This window comes from Coregonus lavaretus, assembly GCF_964263955.1.
Source record: "Coregonus lavaretus genome assembly, chromosome: 1".
NCBI classification, from domain to species: domain Eukaryota; kingdom Metazoa; phylum Chordata; class Actinopteri; order Salmoniformes; family Salmonidae; genus Coregonus; species Coregonus lavaretus.
The window spans coordinates 46,877,139-46,898,228 of NC_139988.1; the positions used below are offsets into that span (position 1 = coordinate 46,877,139).

General features: G+C 43.9%; 1 protein-coding gene across 4 annotated transcripts in view; it reads left to right on the top strand.

The window, feature by feature from the left end:
• The window catches only part of LOC311131470 (calcium/calmodulin-dependent protein kinase type II subunit gamma-like), a 119,532-nt gene that overhangs the window by 81,028 nt on the left and 17,414 nt on the right, over nucleotides 1-21,090 (top strand). For 2 of the 4 annotated variants that reach the window (XM_084164487.1, XM_084164484.1), the window contains 4 exons: nucleotides 11,456-11,524; nucleotides 13,621-13,665; nucleotides 14,241-14,295; nucleotides 16,010-16,114. In XM_084164487.1, the coding sequence (XP_084020613.1) occupies nucleotides 11,456-11,524; nucleotides 13,621-13,665; nucleotides 14,241-14,295; nucleotides 16,010-16,114 (274 nt within the window). The remainder of the gene's footprint in view (nucleotides 1-11,455; nucleotides 11,525-13,620; nucleotides 13,666-14,240; nucleotides 14,296-16,009; nucleotides 16,115-21,090) is intronic. The other 2 variants (XM_084164485.1, XM_084164486.1) reach the window with 2 other exon arrangements.

Here is a 21,090-nt window from a genome sequence, read left to right on the forward strand (position 1 = left end):
CGTACTGGGAACACACACCACTGGCCTTAACCGGGGATCAGGAACGGGCCGGACCGGACTGGTAACACACCTCAGTCTCTCACGCCGTGCCTCAACTACTTCCCTCCCTCTACTCGCCAATGGCTCCCGTAATCCGGTAGCCTTCTCTCCACGTCTCCCTGTGGCAGCCTCCTGCTGCCCAGCCGCCCAAGCCATGTGCCCCCCCGACGATGGCCCTGCTGACGCCGTTGCTCCTCTCTCAGTCGCCTCTCCACTGTTTTACTCCATGGCCGGCGATCCATCCCATCCAGGATTTCCTCCCAAGTCCAAGACCCTTTACCATCCAAAATCTCCTCCCATGTCCAGACCCTTGGCTCCTGGACACGCTGCTTGGTCCTGGTATGGTGGGTTTTTCTGTCACGAACGTCTACTAAGTGAGTGGACCAAGGCGCAGCGTGCGATACGAACATGACTTCATTTACTTAAAGTACTCAATGCAAAACAACAAACAATGACGAATCGTGAAGTCCTCAGTTACAATGACTGATACGGAACAAAAACCCACAACACTAAGGTGAACACTGACAGTTTAAATATGGCTCCCAATCAGAGATAACGAGCCGACAGCTGACACTCGTTACCACTGATTGGGAGTCACACGACCAAACAAGGAAACACAACCAAATACAACACAACCAATACCAAACACAACCAAATGAACACACCCTGGCTCAAAATACACAGTCCCGGAGCCAGAGCGTGACACACATCAGATGCATCCACACATTCAGACACACACATTAAGAATTTTAGTTCTAGGAGATTTTCAAACCATTTTATTTTAGCTGGCAAAATTGGTTGAATATGACTTAATAGATCCTTATTGCTTTACAGCTATGTAATTTTGTTTTTTTGGTGGAAAGCCCTCCCTCTATGTTTCCCATTTGTCCCTCTCAAAGCTCTTGTGGTTGTTTCTTTCTCTTTGGGATCTAACTGGCAGCTTTATTTGTCCTATTTTTATTGGTTCCTTTTTCCTTATGATTCCCTGTTTTCCCCTCCTCTCTGTTGCTATCTGTTCAGAAAAGGAAGTCCAGCTCCAGTGTTTGTTTAATGGTGAGATCTGCTCTGTCTTTCTATCTCGTTCTCGTTCTCGTTCTCTCTCTCTCTCTCTCTCTCTCTCTCTCTCTCTCTCTCTCTCTCTCTCTCTCTCTCTCTCTCTCTCTCTCTCTCTCTCTCTCTCTCTCTCTCTCTCTCTCTCTCTCTCTCTCTCTCTCTCTCTCTCTCTCTCTCTCTCTCTCTCTCTCTCTCTCTCGGTTGAGGTGCTAGAGGGTCTATGGCAGTTTGTCTTGTTGGAATTCCATTGGCTCTCTCAACTCCATCCAACATCCCCAGCATTCTCACCACCAGAACCATTTCCCTTCCACAGAACCCATACCTACAGTACATGGGCTAACACACACATACACAATCTCACATACTGTACATGCACAGAAATACACACATTAACAGATGCACGCACACACACACATACACACACGCGCACACACACACACACACACACACACACACACACACACACACACACACCATCCCCTCCCTGCATCTGCATTCCCAGTCAATGTTATCCCCAGCAGCCAGGCCAAGCCTACCTGCCTATGGACTAGCCTACTGTCTCCCCACAGAGTATGTCCCCTCACCCCTCACCTTGGCTCACAGCTCCAGGGTTGCCTAGAAGGAAGCTGTAGGTCAGTGCCAAGCCAGGAACTCAAACCCCAAACCATAGCCAAGGTCTCTCCCTCACAACCCTCCAAAGAGCAGAAAAAAACGGGCCATAAAGAACTGCAGCGGAAAAGAAATGGCATAGATAGTTCAAGGTTTTTTAGACGCAGGACAAAGCCTACGGGACGTTAGTTCTGAATAGGAGAGAGAACGTTTGAAGCAGGCTTTTCAGGATCTGTTTGAAAAGGGACACACAAGTGACGCTTTCTTCTCTATCCCATGGCAGCAGGCTTGGCCTAGCAACAGGAATAGAGGGCATTTTTGCCGTTGTAAATATCTATATTTTTAGTTTATTTATTTCTCAAGTCTTGGAGTATTTATTGGACCCTCATGTTTTTTTTCTCTTTTTTCCTACTTTTATTTTTTCTGTCTTGGTTGCCTGAAAAAGAATCTTTAGCAGCAACAACCCAGTAGAAACTGGGGCACAGGAGATGTGAAGTACATGCATGTGCAGTCACCTACCTACCTCACGTCTCTGAGCATCATTAGGGCCCACTGCAAGGGTCCATCCCACAGCCGGGCCCCCCTCCTCTCTGGCCCTCCTGCACCACCCCAACCCAGCACCACCTCAAGCCCCATGCTTACCACCTCTGCACACTCCCCATAACACCATACACACTTCTTGAAAATATCTGCAATATAGAATAGCTTTAAAAATACAGTAGGCTATACAGTATTGGGCCGATTCCGACTCTGGAAATGTACGCCTTTCCTACACACTTCTCAGTAGTTGGCATTCAGACTTACCTTATGCAGGTGCATACTGGGCTTTGCAGGCATGGTTCCCTTGCGGCCAACAGATTTTCTTGTGGAGTTTTCATTCAAAGGGTTTTCAGTACTTTAATCTTAAACCATCCCTTTAAATACGGTGTACCTTAGAATTTTGTCAACAGACTGACTAGAATACATCGAGAGAACGGGTTCAGAATATAGGGATCAATGAAAGAAAGCCATCTAAATACAGTGAGCTCCAAAAGTATTGGGACAGTGACTCATGTTTTCTTGTTTTGGCTCTGTACTCCAGCACTTTGGATTGTAAATTATACAATGACTATGAGGTTAAAGTGCAGACTGTCACCTTTAATTTGAAGGTATTTTCATCCATATCAGGTGAACCGTTTAGAAATTTTAGGGGACCAAAAGTATTGGGACAAATTCACTTATGTGTATTAAAGTAGTAAAAAGTGAAGTATTTGGTCCCGTATTCATAGTATGCAATGACTACATAAAGCTTGTGACTACACATTTGTTGGATACATTTGTTTGTTTTGGTTGTGTTTCAGATTATTTTGTTCCCACTAGAAATTAATAGTAAATAATGTACTGTGTCAATTTGGAGTCACTTTTATTGTAAATAAGAATATAATATGTTTTAAAACACTTCTACATTAATGTGGATGCTACCATGTTTATGGATAGTCCTGAATGATTCATGAATAATGAGGAGTGAGAAAGTTACAGACGCACAAATATACCCACAAGACATGCTAACCTCTCACCATTACAATAACAGGGGAGGTTAGCATTTTTGTGATATTTGTATGATATTTGTGCGTCTGTAACTTTCTCAATGACCTCATAGTCATTAAGAAAGTTTTAAAAACAACAACAAATGTGTCACTGTCCCAATACTTTTGGAGAACACTGTATATGCATATTTTGTCTCCATTTCAGCACCAACTGGTAGATAAAAAAAATACTCTGATTTTGTAGATTATTTAAGCACATTTTAGGGTTAGGAAAGTGTGAATGAATCATAAAAAAAACAGGTTTGAAGGGTCCAATAACCAGGTTATGCGCACTAAATATATTGATGAATTAAAAATAAAGTGGTTTGATTCATCCTGAAAGTTGGCATATTTAATCCATTAAATATTGGAAGGTAGAAAAAAAGTGTACAATAAGGTTGAATAATAGTCCTATAAATCTACCCTAATCCTCACTAATCATGGAACTGTATGACAACGTTCTAGTCGTCGTGAACCATACGCCAGGCGCCAGGTTTAATCTCCTACATGTGGTCTGAGTTCCAGAATGATTCAAATAGGCTAATATGATCCACAAATGCAAGCGATCCTCAGGAACAACTCCACAGACGTGACAGAGGTAAGAAAGGTAAACGGAATGGATGGAATGATGCTAAATGTAAGCTAGAAATTGAAGAAAACTAACACTAAAGTGACAGTGGGTATTACTGAAGGTGGCTCCCGATAGTGGCTAATATTTAACATGATACAAATTGTAAAATAAAACGGAGAAAAGCCCAGGCATACAATTAAAACATTCTAAAGCGCATATATCAACTCGGCAGGTTCAGCCCTACAGAAGCCTATAGCTTGGGCCTCCACATTTCATCCACGCAAATTATGAGGGCACACAATAAAAATTCAGAATAATGGCACAGCTATTTATAGCCTACTTCAATGTGGAAAAGGGGCTGCAATATAGGTCATGTTGATATGATTTTCAGTTAGCTTCCATATGACTGGTTTCACATTCGTCTCCAGGGATCATAAGGAAAAATCATCTAAAACAATTGCTATGTTTATTTACAATCCCTTTATCCAAACGGATTACTCATTTACCTAGCTTTTATCAATAGCTCTTACAGTGGGGGAAAAAAGTATTTAGTCAGCCACCAGTTGTGCAAGTTCTCCCACTTAAAAAGATGAGAGAGGCCTGTAATTTTCATCATAGGTACACGTCAACCATGACAGACAAAATGAGAAAAAGAAATCCAGAAAATCACATTGTAGGATTTTTAATGAATTTATTTGCAAATTATGGTGGAAAATAAGTATTTGGTCAATAACAAAAGTTTCTCAATACTTTGTTATATACCCTTTGTTGGCAATGACACAGGTCAAACATTTTCTGTAAGTCTTCACAAGGTTTTCACACACTGTTGCTGGTATTTTGGCCCATTCCTCCATGCAGATCTCCTCTAGAGCAGTGATGTTTTGGGGCTGTCGCTGGGCAACATGGACGTTCAACTCCCTCCAAAGATTTTCTATGGGGTTGAGATCTGGAGACTGGCTAGGCCACTCCAGGACCTTGAAATGCTTCTTACGAAGCCACTCCTTCGTTGTCCGGGCGGTGTGTTTGGGATCATTGTCATGCTGAAAGACCCAGCCACGTTTCATCTTCAATACCCTTGCTGATGGAAGGAGGTTTTCACTCAAAAGCTCACGATACATGGCCCCATTCATTCTTTCCTTTACACGGATCAGTCGTCCTGGTCCCTTTGCAGAAAAACAGCCCCAAAGCATGATGTTTCCACCCCCATGCTTCACAGTAGGTATGGTGTTCTTTGGATGCAACTCAGCATTCTTTGTCCCCCAAACACGACGAGTTGAGTTTTTACCAAAAAGTTATATTTTGGTTTCATCTGACCATATGACATTCTCCCAATCCTCTTCTGGATCATCCAAATGCACTCTAGCAAACTTCAGACGGGCCTGGACATGTACTGGCTTAAGCAGAGGGACACGTCTGGCACTGCAGGATTTGAGTCCCTGGCGGCGTAGTGTGTTACTGATGGTAGGCTTTGTTACTTTGGTCCCAGCTCTCTGCAGGTAATTCACTAGGTCCCCCCGTGTGGTTCTGGGATTTTTGCTCACCGTTCTTGTGATCATTTTGACCCCACGGGGTGAGATCTTGCGTGGAGCCCCAGATCGAGGGAGATTATCAGTGGTCTTGTATGTCTTCCATTTCCTAATAATTGCTCCCACAGTTGATTTCTTCAAACCAAGCTGCTTAACTATTGCAGATTCAGTCTTCCCAGCCTGGTGCAGGTCTACAATTTTGTTTCTGGTGTCCTTTGACAGCTCTTTGGTCTTGGCCATAGTGGAGTTTGGAGTGTGACTGTTTGAGGTTGTGGACAGGTGTCTTTTATACTGATAACAAGTTCAAACAGGTGCCATTAATACAGGTAACGAGTGGAGGACAGAGGAGCCTCTTAAAGAAGAAGTTACAGGTCTGTGAGAGCCAGAAATCTTGCTTGTTTGTAGGTGACCAAATACTTATTTTCCACCAGAATTTGCAAATAAATTCATAAAAAATCCTACAATGTGATTTTCTTGATTTTTTTTCTCTCAATTTGTCTGTCATAGTTGACGTGTACCTATGATGAAAATTACAGGCCTCTCTCATCTTTTTAAGTGGGAGAACTTGCACAATTGGTGGCTGACTAAATACCTTTTTCCCCCACTGTATAAATGTATAAATTACGGTGCATGGAGAATGCTGTTATTTCTATCGAAAAAAGAAAGTAGATGCTTTTTCCACTTGGAACCGACAGGTTCGCTTGACCTTGGTTTCCTCACGCGTAAAGGTGTTGGAATTATGAGGGAATTAAAAGGTCAGAATACAGCGTATCTGTAGACACACCTTCGCCACACCTTCATTTCTTAGATCTCCATCCCGAACAAATAGCGGGTGAATAGCATGCTATTCTCTTGTTTAAGTTCAAGGTCACAATATGTGTAGAGAGAAAAGTGCATAAAAAGGGAACTACGTTCCATTTACGCTTAACTCGGGTCGGAATCGGCCCCTATAAGCATTATAGTCTTAATAGAGTAAGGTTCTCTGCTCTATTTGGAACAGCTGTACTTAGCACTAGACAGTTAATATTTGCTTATATTACTCTTGTGATGGAATGAGTGTAAAAATGCTCTCTTCCAACCTATTGTGGGTCCATTAAAACCATAAGAATGCCCATATTGCTTAGAAAATACAATAATACTGCAATCAAATGTGCCCACCATCACAACCATCTCACCCTCTTTCATGGGTAGCTGTGATTATTTTGCCTTTAGTTTCTGTTATAAGAGAAAAAGAGGAATTGGACTGACGTCTGATGCATATATGTTCCGTTTCTGGGAATGTGAGCATTGAGCACCAGTGAGCACATCAGAGAGTGTCAAAAGGCTACACTGTCTGGGGCATTTTATCACCATTAAGTACTTCAGTACTAGCTGAAACCTGAACAGCATATTGCTCTTAACCTTTTAGTGACGGAACACACTTCTCTACACCTCTCAACACCTCTCATGAATTCCTAAAGAACCTCTCTGTTAAAGGGATAGTTGCGAATTGAGTTACAGTGCCTTCAGAAAGTATTCATACCCCTTGACTTATTCCACATTTTGTTGTGTTACAGACAGAATTCAACATTGATTAAATGTATTTGTTTCTCTCACCCATTTACACCCATGTACAATACCCCATAATGAAAACATGTTTCTAGAAATGTTTACAAATGTATTGAAAATGAAATACAAAATATCACATTTACATAAGTATTCACACCCCTGAGTCAATAAAAGTTAGAATCACCTTTGGCAGAGATTACAGCTGTGAGTCTTTCTCGGTAAGTCTCTAAGAGGTTTGCACACCTGGATTGTACAATATTTGCATTTGTGTTTTAGATTATTGTCCTGCTGAAAGGTGAATTTGTCTCCCAGTGTCTGTTGGAAAGCAGACTGAACCAGGTTTTCCTCTAGGATTTTACCTGTGCTTAGCTCTATTCTGTTTATTTTTATCTTAAAAACCTCCCTTGCCCCAAACATACCGATAACATGATACAGCCACCCCCATGCTTGAAAATATGAAGAGTGATGTGTTGCGTTGGATTTGCCCCAAACATAACACTTTGTATTCAGGACAAAGCTAATTTCTTTCCCACATTTTTTGCAGTTTTACTTTAGTGCCTTATTGCAAACAGGATGCATGTACAGGTTTCCTTCTTTTGACTCTGTCATTTAGATTGTTAGTATTGTGGAGTAACTACAATATTGTTGATCCATCCTCAATTTTCTCCTATCACAGCCATTAAACTCTGTAACTGTTTTAAAGTCGCCATTGGCGACATGGTGAACTCCCTGAGCGGTTTCCTTCCTCTCCGGCAACTGAGTTAGGAATGACGCCTGTATCTTTGTAATGACTGGGTGTATTGATACACCATCCAAAGTGCAATTAATAACTTCACCACCCACCAAGGGATATTTTGCGAGGCATTGGAAAGATTCACTGGTCTTTGTGGTTGAATCTGTGATTGAAATTCACTGCTGAGGGACCTTACAGATAATTGTATGTGTGAGTTACGGAGATGAGGTAGTAATTCAAAAATCATGTTAAACACAATTATTTCACACAGAGTGAGTCCATGCAACTTATTATGTGACTTGTTAAGCATATTTTTACTTATTTAGGCTTGCCATAACAAAGGGGTTGAATACTTATTGACTCAAGACATTTCAGGTTTTAATTTTAATTAATTTGTAAACATTTCTAAAAACATAATTCCACTTTGACATTATGGGGTATTGTGTGTAGGCCAGTGACAGAAAATATCAATTTAATCAATTTTAAATCCAGGCTTTAACACAACAAAATGTGGAAAAAGTCAAGGGGTGTGAATACTTTCTGAAGGCTTCATTACCTTGAAGTTATTTTAGGGTCTAGTGTTGTTTCTTTACGCAACGGTCAGGCTGTGGGTTGTTGGCAAGAGGCTTTAATCTATCAGTTTGTTCTTCTCTATGTAACTTACTCTTCAGATCCATACATGCTTAGTGCATATGGGAGAAACAACAACCTTCTCATCAAGGCCTTTCACTGCATGCACAGACTCGAACGCCGCTAGTATCTTATTCTTCATTCCTTAACCAGATTCTGGAGCCGTTCGATATTGGCTATCTAGTTGACTCTTTAGAGTCCATAGATGTTAAGTGTTCATTCTGATCTGACTGCAAGGTGGTGGAGACTATGTTCTATGCTGTCCTCAGGGACAGTGGTTTCTTTACCCCAGCAGGTACCAATCAATATTGAGATTGATGTGCTGGGGCCTGTCTGGTTCTACTCTCAAAGTCCTTAGATATTATTATATGTGTTGATATTCCTGTGTATTTAGAAATGTTGTTACCCTGTGCAATATCTACAAAGACTGTAGATGCAGCAAGACATCACTCAAGAGGTAGACACAGACTTAAAACCACTTCAAACACCCAGATTGAGACCTCCACACAGGCAGCCGAAATGAAAGAAAAACGCTAATGTCATTTAGAGTGTCAAGAACGTTAATGTGCTAGCTCAGAAGTGTCAATGTCTTCAGAGCGAGCTTTTCTAGACCTACAAATTCCTTGTGACTTTCAAGAGGTAGTCATTTGATGTATCAAAGGGAAAACACTGCTGCTGAATTTTAAAGCAGTGCGTGGTGCGTACTATACAGAAGACAGTATTCAACAATTGTCCCTGCAAAAACACCACCCAAACACACTGGCAGGCACACTGTAGGCATATATGTCTATGCAGACAACTCACATTTATAGTAGCCTGAAGAAGACATCTCTTACATGACAGGTTATAGAAAAGCGCAGAAGCGCTGAACTATCTGTTCAGACCCCAGTCCTTCCTACCTACAGGTTATGGAAAATTGGCTCTTTTAGTACACTACATTACCAAAAGTGTGTGGACACCTGCTTTTTGAACATCTCATTCCACAATCATGGGCATTAATATGGAGTTGGTCCCCCCTTTGCTGCTATAACAGCCTCCACTCTTCTGGGAAGGCTTTCCACTAGATGTTGGAACATTGCTGCGGGGACTTGCTTCCATTCAGCCACAAGAGCATTAGTGAGGTCGGGCACTGATGTTGGGTGATTAGGCCTGGCTCGCAGTCAGCGTTCCAATTAATCCCAAAGGTGTTAGATGGGGTTGAGGTCAGGGCTCTGTGCAGGCCAGTCAAGTTCTTCCACACCGATCTCGACAAACCATTTCAGTATGGAACTCGCTTTGTGCACGGGGGCATTGTCATGCTGAAACAGGAAAGGGCCTTCCCCACAAAGTTGGAAGCACAGAATCGTCTAGGATGTCATTTTTTATGTCAATCTTTATGCTTAAGATTTCCCTTCACTGGAACTAAGGGGCCTAGCCGAACCATGAAAATCAGCCCCAGACAATTATTCCTCCTCCACCAAACTTTACAGTTGGCACTATGCATTGGGGCAGGTAGCGTTCTCCTGGCATTAGCCAAACCCAGATTCGTCTGTCGGACTGCCAGATGCTGAACCGTGATTCATCACTCCAGAGAACGTGTTTCCAATGGCGGCGAGCTTTACACCACTCCAGCCGACGCTTGGCATTGCGCATGGTGATTTTAGGATTGTGCACGGCTGCTCAGCCATGGAAACCCCTTTCATGAAGCTCCCGACGAACGGATATTGTGCTGATGTTGCTTCCAGAGGCAGTTTGGAACTCGGTAGTGAGTGTTGCAACCGAGGACAGATGATTTTTACGCTCTACGCGCTTCAGCACTCGGCGGTCCCGTTCTGTGAGCTTGTGAAGCATACCACTTCGCGGCTGAGCCATTGTTGCTCCTAGACATTTCCACTTCGCAATAATAGCACTTACAGTTGAACAGAGCAGCTCTAGCAGGGCAGAAATTTGACAAACTGACTTGTTGGAAAGGTGGCATCCTATGACGGTGCCACATTGTAAGTCACTGAGCTCTTCAGTAAGGCCATTCTACTGCCAATGTTTGTATGGTGATTCCATGGCTGTGTGCTTGATATTATACACCTGTCAACAACAAGTGTGGCTGAAATAGCCGAATCCACTAATTTGAAGGGGTGTCCACATACTTTTGTATATATAGTGTATTTTTTCAGTAGTTTCCTCAAGGAGAAAGCTTGCACTTCTATGTCAAAGATGATCGAACAAAAACAGTATAGTAAATACTACAGTAATGTCCGCAAAAACAGTACAGTAAATACTACAGTATACTACAGTCCACAAAAACCCTACAGTATATACTAAAGTATACTAGAGCCCTGCACGGGCATGGATTTTAAGCCCGATTCCCCTACCCATGCCTGCGATGTTCAGGCCCAACCCTACCCAGGCCCGATTGCTTCTGCCAAATTTAAGGTCCGGTCCTGCCCGAAACCCAAAATAACTTCCTCCATTAGTAAATCCATTAGCTGCTCCTCTCTGTCTGTCACTCACTCCTGCGCGCTGTTCGCTCTGCTCATGGTGGCTCTGAGTCTGCGAGTAACCACAGCAACGGCTCCGCTTGGGCTGCTCTGCTCAATGACTAGACATTAGAGAGCAGTTAGTGTTAGCTACTTTTTGTAAACTCTGAATAAACTCAAGGAACATTATTATTTTCTGTGAAATAATCTCTCCTGTCTTATATTTGATGAGGTTGAAGGACTTCTGACATAATGTTATGTTCTTAGTCAGATATGACTGTACTGTGCAGCAGAGCATGAGCAAATGGCTCAGCTTAAAATTGTTAATGATCAATTTATTGATACCCGAGCCTTGCCCGTAACCTAGTGATTGATGAAAAAACAAGACCTACCCGAGCCTAACCCGATGTATAATGTCGGGGCCCGTCGGGCTCGGGTCTGGTAGCAGAGCTCTACAGTATACTACAATCCGCAAAAACACTACATGAATTATTACTATAGTATATACTACAGTTTTGTTTTTACTACAGTATTTATACTATAGTTAACTATAAATACTACAATATACTACAGTAAATACTACAGTAAATACTACATTGAATTCTACAGTCAAGTCCACATAAACACTACAGTGAATATTATAGTATTTATACCAAAGTATGCTATAGTATTTTTTTATGTGGGCACTCTGTAGAAGTCATTTTGTGTTGTTGTTTTTTTTGTCCCAGCCGCAGACAAACAACAATAAAAACAGTGTAGTGAGCAGTACCAGCAGCACATCATCTTCAGCACCAATGGTATCTCATCTATACTTAGTTTCTCTCATTGTTGCTTTACTCACCCTGTTCCATTGGATTAGTCCCCAAGTTTCTGTTTAGTTCTTGCTTTTTGCCATCCGTTTGTCTCATCCCCTCTTTATTCACTCTCCCTATTATTTTTCCCTCCCTTTCTTCCATCCTCTTCACCTCCATTTTGAGAAAAGTGTGATGTTGACGATGGTTTTGATGATTTTAAACTGAACAACTGGTTTGAGCCTGTGACCCTCTCTCACTAGGCTCCTGTTTTACCCAGTCTTACTCTCTTGTCATGCACAGACATGCATGACAATGCACAACAAGATATACAGAAATAATGGTATTTTACACATTTTAAATAGATTCACAATGCCACAATTGAATATTCCTAGGGGTCCCTCTTGGGCATTTGTATTTCTCCCCCTTTATAAAGCTTGTGATTTGACATACTACACAGTTACAGTAGCTGAATTGGGGGCATGTGAAAAACGATTGATTGATTTAAATTCAAAAGTTCATTAAAACTATGGGTAAAACAGGATCCAGAAATGTCAGGAAACAGAGATATTCCAATTGTATGGAAGATGCAGTCCCTCTATTTAAGTGTATCTCCTTGTGAAGCCTACCCCAGGGTAAAAAGACAACAGGTGCCATGTCAAAGAAACACATCTCATCTCCCTTTCCAGTGATCTCAATGGTATAGTCCTGTCTATGGCCCTTGGCCCTGTTAACAGAACATATAGCTACAGGGGAAGCAAAGAGCTGTGGTGAAAAGCCTAGAAGCATGTATAGTGGTGTCTATTAGACAGACTACTGCACTTCAGTGACCTGAGAGAGACATGAAAACTGTATGAGGGACAGAATCCTAATCTGAGTGTTTGGCAATGCAACATAACATTTACTGTAGCATTGTGGAATGTCAGTCAGGTACCCAGGCTAAGATAATAATAATAATAATATAATATGCCATTTAGCAGACGCTTTTATCCAAAGCGACTTACAGTCATGCGTGCATACATTTTTCGTGTATGGGTGGTCCCGGGGATCGAACCCACTACCTTGGCGTTACAAGCGCCGTGCTCTACCAGCTGAGCTACAGAGGACTAAGAGAATCCCTTTTCTATTAAATCCAAATCACAGTGCCACCTCCATCAAACTGATCAGATCAGTTTCTCACTCTTCTCCAGTAGGGCTACTGGCAAACTACTATATTTGGTTGTGGATTACTTGGCTGATGTGGTCAGTGTTAAAGGATGGTTTGTCTCTCTGGGTCAGCACTCAGTTGATCTGACAGTGCCTCCTAGCCTTTTCTAATCAGCTACAATACATAAACTTACAGAAGGGCAGAATGTCAGGCTCTGTGGTACCATTTAAAGGGATAGTGCAACATTTAGGCAATTAAGCCCTTTTTTCTACTAACCCAGAATAAGATTAACTCATGGATACCATTTTTATGTCTCTGTGTGGCTTAATTGCCAAAATGTCGCACTATCCCTTTAAGCTAATGGTTCTGTTATCCAAGGGACTGCATCTTCATGTGTGTAGGTGGTTTGGTTGAGGTGGAGTCCGTAGACCAGTGTCCTGTGGGAGGGTCCAGGGTTGTGCTACTGTTTGTTGGTGTGGGTGGGACAGTGCCTTGTGGGTGTCTGTGTCGCAGTATTTTAAGCTGCTAGGCGCTTTTGCAATGAGTGTTTCCATGGTTACTGACTGTAACGGCAGGGTCTAGGTTGGGATGGGGGGGGGGGGGGGGGGGTTGATGGGTGGACTGCTGATCCCATCTCACTTCTTTCTCCTCTGTTGCTTTACGTCTTAGAGGCCCTCCTCTAAGTCTGAGAGCTCCAATGATAAGTGACATAGTCCATAGCTCCTTCCTCTAGTGGAATGGATTAGTGTGGCTCTTTGTTGTATCTGCTAATTCTCAAACCCCCATCCTGTCTCATTGCCCCCCATGACAGCGCCCCTCTGCTGCCTCCGTGCTGTGGCTCTTGTGCTTGGCTGTGTGTGTGTGTGTGTTTACATGCATCAGACGTGTGGATCCCACATTCTCAGGGCCTTCCCTGGTGGTCCCTGCATGTTAAACTCTCTCCTGCTTCCCCTAGGAACCACAGACCACTGTCGTGCACAACCCAGCTGACGGCACCAAGGTAAGCCGCTGCTGTACCTCTTTAATCCCATAGAGTCGCTATAGGCTAATGCTAATGCTAAAATACCTTAGCGTGGTTAGAACTCTATGAAGGTACCTTAGAGAGGCTAGAGCTGATACCTTAGAGCGATGCTAACACAATGTACGCTTAACCACTCCATATCTACTGACAGTCACACTAACTTAGTCTCACTAACCCTCAAAACACTCACACGCCACACCTGCTGTGAGAGTCCCTCACTCGCCCAAACCACACTGGCTCAGCCACCAAAAAGCCACATACACAGTACACACAGCCTTTAACACACACAGTTTGTACCTCAACAAAAGGCTGTGTTTGGTGTGGATCCTCGTGCGCTTGCCCTCCTGTCTGCCTGGCTGGTTTGTGCAGGGTTTGTGTTCCTCTGAGGGAGCTTCCGTCTGACCTTTCTTTTGTCTGTACACCTGGGGAAGGCCTCATCCAAGTCATCTCTCACCACACAGACTAATGCTGTTTCCTACTGCTATATCACTTTCTCTCATTTACTTATTCTCTCTATCCTCCATGTTTCTGTCCATCACTTTTCTCCCCTACAGGGCTCCACAGAGAGCTGTAACACCACAGAAGAGGAGGATATGAAAAGTAGAAAAGGTACACGTCAAACTTTCACTTACTCTGCATGTTTTCTCACTTCTTGGTGTTTGTCAGAAAGACAGAGCTAGAATGCAAGATAGGACTCTAGGTCAGTGGATTTCCTTGAGTTAATATACACTCAGTATTCACAGCCAGTTTTATTAGGTACACCCATCTAGTACCGGGTCGGACCCCCCTTTGCCTCCAGAACAACCTGAATTCTTCGGGGAATAGAAACGTTGCTCAATTGGTATCAAGGGACCTAACATTCCTCACACCATTAACCATCGCCACGGTTCTTGCCATTCTCCTTCGACCTCTCATCAACGAGCTGTTTTTGCCCACAGGACTGCCCCGGACTGGATGTTTTTTGTTTGTTGCAGCATTCTCTGTAAACCATAGACACTGTCGTGCGTGAAAAGCCCAGGAGACCGGTCGTTTCTGAGATACTGGAACTGGCGCGCCTGGCACCGACGATCATACCACGCTCAAAGTCGCTTAGGTCACCCGTTTTGCCCATTCTAACATTCAATCGAACAGCAACTGAATGCCAAGATGCCTGTCTGCCTGCTTTATATAGCAAGCCACGGCCACGTGACTCACGGTCTGTAGGAGCGAACCATTTTCGTGAACAGGGACGGGGTGGTGTACCTAATAAATTGGCCACTGAGTGTAGATTATACATATGTTTAAAAAAGGTTATGTGAGTAATGGGGTTACAAAATGATAATTCATGTGCTCCCTTGTTTTCAATCCTTCTCCTTAATTTCTTTAGAAAGAGAATAGATCACGATCAAGGCCAGAGAAGCCTATGATGGCCTGAGTTACCTGTCAGGCCTGTGTCTGGGCCTGTGAACATCTGGGAGATGTAGACACATATGGAAGGTGTCTGTAGCTGAGTATATATGGCTGGAGAGGGAATGATGAAGTACTGCCATATTGGAGAAGAGCTTTTGCTCTGGTCTTTATCGGCATTTACAGCTGCTGTGGAGAAGTCAAATAAGTAGTTTAGTAGTTTGAAGGCTTGTATTCCTACGGAGTGAAAAGATATGTCTTGCTGAGAATGGAAAATTGCACAGTAGTCTGAGCTTTGGAGACTGTGAGAGACAGAGCTGAATACTGAGCGATCTAGCTGTGGACGTAGACTATGCTTTGTCTGAACAAACTAATAGACTAGCACATGAAGGCCTTATATGTCTTGGTTTTCCCCTCAAATCCCTAGTCTTTAGATAGTCTCCCCATTCTTGGTCTCACAGCTCCCCTGGGCTTAAAGAGTTGGCACTCCACCACTCTTAAACCTGTGTGTGTGTGTGTGTGTGTGTGTGTTGCTCGTCCAAACTGCGTTGTTTAAAGAAGAAGGGGGGGGGGGGGGGGGGCGTCACTTAGAGGACATCGGCATAACTGGAATGCAAAATAGGGACAAAATTAGATATTGAAAATGTAACAGTATGTAGTGTATTTTGTTTGAGAGGTGTACAGTGTGGTCTCACTCCCCTGTTTCTCTGGCTAGTTGTGATGGGGTGGGATTATATATATTGTGTCTCACCCCACTGTGTGTGTCTCTCTGTGTACGGGGGTGGTGGTGGGATATATAATGTGTGGTGTGTTTTGTTAGTGTATGGTTGGGTTGGGTGTGTAGTGTTTTGTCTTGGCAAAATAGTAGTGTGTATAGAACTGTGTCTGATCCTCCTCTCTCTCTGGTGTGTGTGTGTGTGTGTTGTGGTGGGGGCAGTGTCTGCGTGCGGGTCTAGCGCGGACAGCGCAATGGTCAGCCAGTGCAGTGCCAGTGAGGAACAGACCCAGCCCCAGCCCCAGCCCCCTCACTGCCCACCCGCCTGTAAGTCAGCAGCAGTATCACCCCTCAACTCTGACCTTGGTGTCCTTTCCCCCCTTTGAACTCATTTATAATGTCCCCCTAAGACTATCCCCATAATATTGTCCCCCTAAGGCTGTCTGTCCCCATAATACTGTGCCATTTAAGATTCCCCATAATACTGTGAAATTTAAGATTGTCTCCATAATAGTGTTCATCCAAGACTCTTCCTGTATTACTTTTCTGTATTACTATTAGGGGCTGGATCCACGTTGTAGCCCAATTTACATTTAAAGGTGTTGGATTCTAGCTTTAAATATACTTATTCATGTTACCATACTAGAACTTATTGATTACTTTACATGTATAATTAATGTATATGTTGGGGTCAATGGAGGGTGGATAAGAACTAGGTATATGGGCAGTTACTGAGTGGGGAAGGGGGAGTGCAGAAAGTTTACATTCTGTCAAAACATGGTATTGTTAAATCTCATGGGTCCACCACCACCACCCCCGTACACAGAGAGACATGGGTCCTAAGGAGGGAGGCAATGGGCAACAGTCTGGTTCAGTCACTGATAAGGTAGGACAGTCGTGGATTAGGGAGGAGCGAGGAATTCGGTCCCGAGGTCAGGTCAGATGAAGTGAGAAGGAGCAGTCCTATCCCACATACATATATTTCCACGCCCACAAAGGTTCTAGTAGGAGGCAGGGCCATGACTTCCCGTTCCCGAGAAAGCAGTATATCCTTTGCGTCGAACTCTTTAAAGAAAAAATCTTTGTCCAGTTCGAGGTGAGTAATCACTGTTCTGATGTCCAGAAGTTATTTTCGGTCATAAGAGACTGTAGCAGCAACATTATGTACATAATAAGTAAAAAAATAAGTTACAAACAACGCAAAAAAACTAACAAAATAGCACAGTTGGTTAGGAGCCCGTAAAATGGCTGCCATCCCCTCCGGCGCCATTATTATTTTGAGCAAAATAGTGTTTGTTTTTTGTTGACACAACTCCAAACTTCAAGGAGTAGGAGATTCAAGGAGTTGGTTTGATGGGAAGTTGTGATGCCATCGGCCTCCCTCCTTGCTTGAGGAACAATAGAGGAGCATTAGAGAATAATAATAATATGCCATTTAGCAGACGCTTTTATCCAAAGCGACTTACAGTCATGCGTGCATAATTATTATTTTTTTGTGTATGGGTGGTCCCCCCGGGGATCGAACCCACTACCTTGGCATTACAGGCGCCGTGCTCTACCAGCTGAGCTACAGAGGACCACAGAGAACATTTACATTTTACATTTTTGTAAAATCAGACAAATGCCCGTGGCATCTAATTATTAATGTCTCTCTTATTTTTTTATGAAATTGCGCAAACTTCAAACATATCACAGTGCATGGGATATCATTTAGCTCTGAAACCTGCAGCCTTGCTGGCTCGGTCAACGAGGCTATCTGAGCCCCTACACCTTGATACTTTTCACTACCTCAGTTTTGGGACACAGGCACTCATGAACGTCATTTAAAAATGTGTGTCTCACATCTCTCCTCCTTATTTCTCTGTCGGCTCATCAGATTGACGCTACTCAGCTGTCCTACACTATATATACAAAAGTATGTGGACATCCCTTCAAATGAATGGATTTGGCTATTTCAACCACACCCGTTGCTGACAGGTGTATAAAATCGAGCACACAGCCATGCAATCTCCATAGACAAACATTGGCAGTAGAATGGCCTTGGTGAAAAGCTCAGTGACTTTCAACGTGGCACCGTCATAGGATGCCACCTTTCCAACAAGTTAGTTTGTGAAATTTCTGTCCTGCTAGAGCTGCCCCGGTCAACTGTAAGTGCTGTTATTGTGAAGTGGAAACGTCTAGGAACAACAACGGCTCAGCCACGAAGTGGTAGGCTGCACAAGCTCACAGAACGGGACCGCCGACTGCTGAAGCGCGTAGAGCGTAAAAATCGTTTGTCCTCGGTTGCAACACTCACTACCGAGTTCCAAACTGCCTCTGGAAGCAACATCAGCACAATAACTGTTCGTCGGGAGCTTCATGAAATGGGTTTCCATAGCTGAGCAGCCGCGCACAATCCTAAAATCACCATGCGCAATGCAAAGCGTCGGCTGGAGTGGTGTAAAGCTTGCCGCAATTGGACTCTGGAGCAATGGAAACACGTTCTCTGGAGTGATGAATCACGCTCAGCATCTGGCAGTCCGACGGACAAATCTGGGTTTGGCGGATGCCAGGAGAACGCTACCTGCCCCAATGCATACTGGCAACTTTAAAGTTTGGTGGAGGAGGAATAATGGTCTGGGGCTGTTTTTCATGGTTTGGGCTAGGCCCCGTAGTTCCAGTGAAGGGAAATCTTAACGCTACAGCATACAATGACGTTCTAGACGATTCTGTGCTTCCAACTTTGTGACTACAGTTTGGGGAAGGCCCTTTCCTGTTTCAGCATGACATTATCCCCGTGCACAAAGCGAGTTCCATACAGAAACGGTTTGTTGAGATCGGTGTGGAAGAACTTGACTGGCCTGCACAGAGCCCTGACCTCAACCCCATCTAACACCTTTGGGATGAGTTGGAACGCCGACTGAGAGCCAGGCCTAATCGCCCAACATCAGTGCCCGACCTCACTAATGCTCTTGGCTGAATGGAAGCAAGTCTCCGCAGCAATGTTCTAACATCTAGTGGAAAGCCTTCCCAGAAGAGTGGAGGCTGTTATAGCAGCAAAGGGGGGACCAACTCCATATTAATGCCCATGATTTTGGAATGAGATGTTCAACAAGCAGTTGTCCACATACTTTTGGTCATGTAGTGTATCTATCACTCAGCATGTCCCTCTCAGACTTTGCCAAAAGCATGTCCCATATCTGCTTTACTATGACAATAATGTTACCATGCTGTGCTCACGTGCTGTGGATAGACACTCTGTTTTGCTGACATGCGTTCACTGTTGGCTTTCCCTACTCATTGAAGTGCAAACCTGAACCTGGGACTCTGCCTCTCTCTTCATTCCTCTCCCTATATTACATCTTCCTCTCTTGCTCTTCACCTCCTTTTTTCGGACACAGAGAATAAATAGTGCTGACCTAAGGCTCACTGGCCTTTTAATGTATTTATCCCTCCCCATGGCCCTAATACAGACACCCAGCCTGACAGCTGAGCAGACCGTAGCCAGACAGCAAGCTAGGCTATACAAAGGCTGGATCTCAATAGTCTAAACAGGCTTTCTCTCCTTGCACTATTTGATAGGACTGGACAGGTGACAGCAGCAAATCCATCATCAGGTCTCTGCCAACTTGCTTTCACCTATCCTATCTTCTCAAATCGGTGCTGAATCTGACGAAGTAGATTAGCTGAAGAGAGAAAGCCATTGTAGACTTTTGAGATCAATTGAGATTCACCCCCAGACTCTGGTCCACTCCAGTCCTCTGCTCAATAAACAGCCACCCGCTGTCCCTGAGGTGTCTCTGTCTGTCTGTACTCTCTTACTTCCCCATTCAGGCAGTATCCTATGTGGTGGCCTGTAACTGGGTTTAGTACTTGACTGCTGCCCCCTGCTGGCTGTAAGGCCACAGTGTCTTCTCCATCTCCTGCTGTGGTGCTGTGTTCACTGGTGTCCCCTCTGTCCGTCTGTGTGACGCTATATCCATTGGTATATCTTAAGTTGTTATTAGTGTATCTATGTTCTTCTAAGTTTGGCTTCTATGTAGCATGTCCTTTATATAACTCCATTGCTTGTGGGCATTGTGCTCCTTTCAGAGCAGTGTGAAGTTATACTGTGAAGTTATACACACTATGTAACAACTGCCATTTGAGTGCACAGTATTCCAGTTTGGGAAAACGGGTCTTGTGGTTCTGTCAGTTGTGTTTTAAGTTTTTTTGTTTCTGATTTGTTCGCTTACATTTGTTGCTGTTGTCCTGTTGTCTTCCAGCCGCCCCACTGCATGACGATGCTAAGCACACTTTTGCTAATTAGAACTGTTCAGGTCATAGCTCCTGTCTTGACTTAGAGCAAGCTCTGCCTGCGCCACCCTCCATGGCCCCAGGGGGCAGCAACACGCAGCTGAGTAAGTTAGACAGCCCTGGGGCAGCTACACTACGCAGTAGAGTTAGTGACACGCACGCCATACACGCACAGAATTCCACTAGCTTTCATTACTAACCTTGCCTCACAGTTAGTCAGCTGACTCAGCTATATTTATGTGAGAGTAACATATAGGCTTCAGTACAATACCAATAAGAATAAGAGCACTTCCTCCCAGCTGCCCACTGCACTGAGGCTAGGAAACACTATCACCACCGAAAAATCTACAATAATCGAGAACTTCAACAAGCATTTTGCTATGCTTTCCACCTGGCTATCACTACCCCGGCCACCAGCTCTGCACCCTCCGCTGCAACTTGCCCATGCCCCACCCCCCCCCCGCTTCTCCTTCACACAAATTCAGACAGCTGATGTTCTGAAAGAGCTGCAAAATCTGGACCCCTACAAATCATCTGGGCTAGACAATCTCGACCCTTTCTTTCTAAAATGAGCAGCCGAAATTGTCGCAACCCCTATTACTAGCCTGTTCAACCTCTCTTTTGTAACGTCTGAGATCCCCAGAGATTGGAAAGCTGCCGCGGTCATCCCCCCTCTTCAAAGGGGGTGACACTCTAGATCCAAACTGTTACAGACCTATATACATCCTGCCCTGCCTTTCGAAAGTTTTTGAAAGCCAAGTTAACAAACAGATCACCGACCATTTCGAATCCCACCGTACCTTCTCCGCTATGCAATCCGGTTTCCGAGCTGGTCATGGGTGCACCTCAGCCACGCTCAAGGTCCTAAACGATATTATAACCGCAATCGATAATAGACAGTACTGTGCAGCCGTCTTCATCGACCTGGCCAAGGCTTTCGACTCTGTCAACCACCGCATTCTTATGGGCAGACTAAATAGCCTTGGTTTCTCAAATGACTGCCTCGCCTGGTTCACCAACTACTTCTC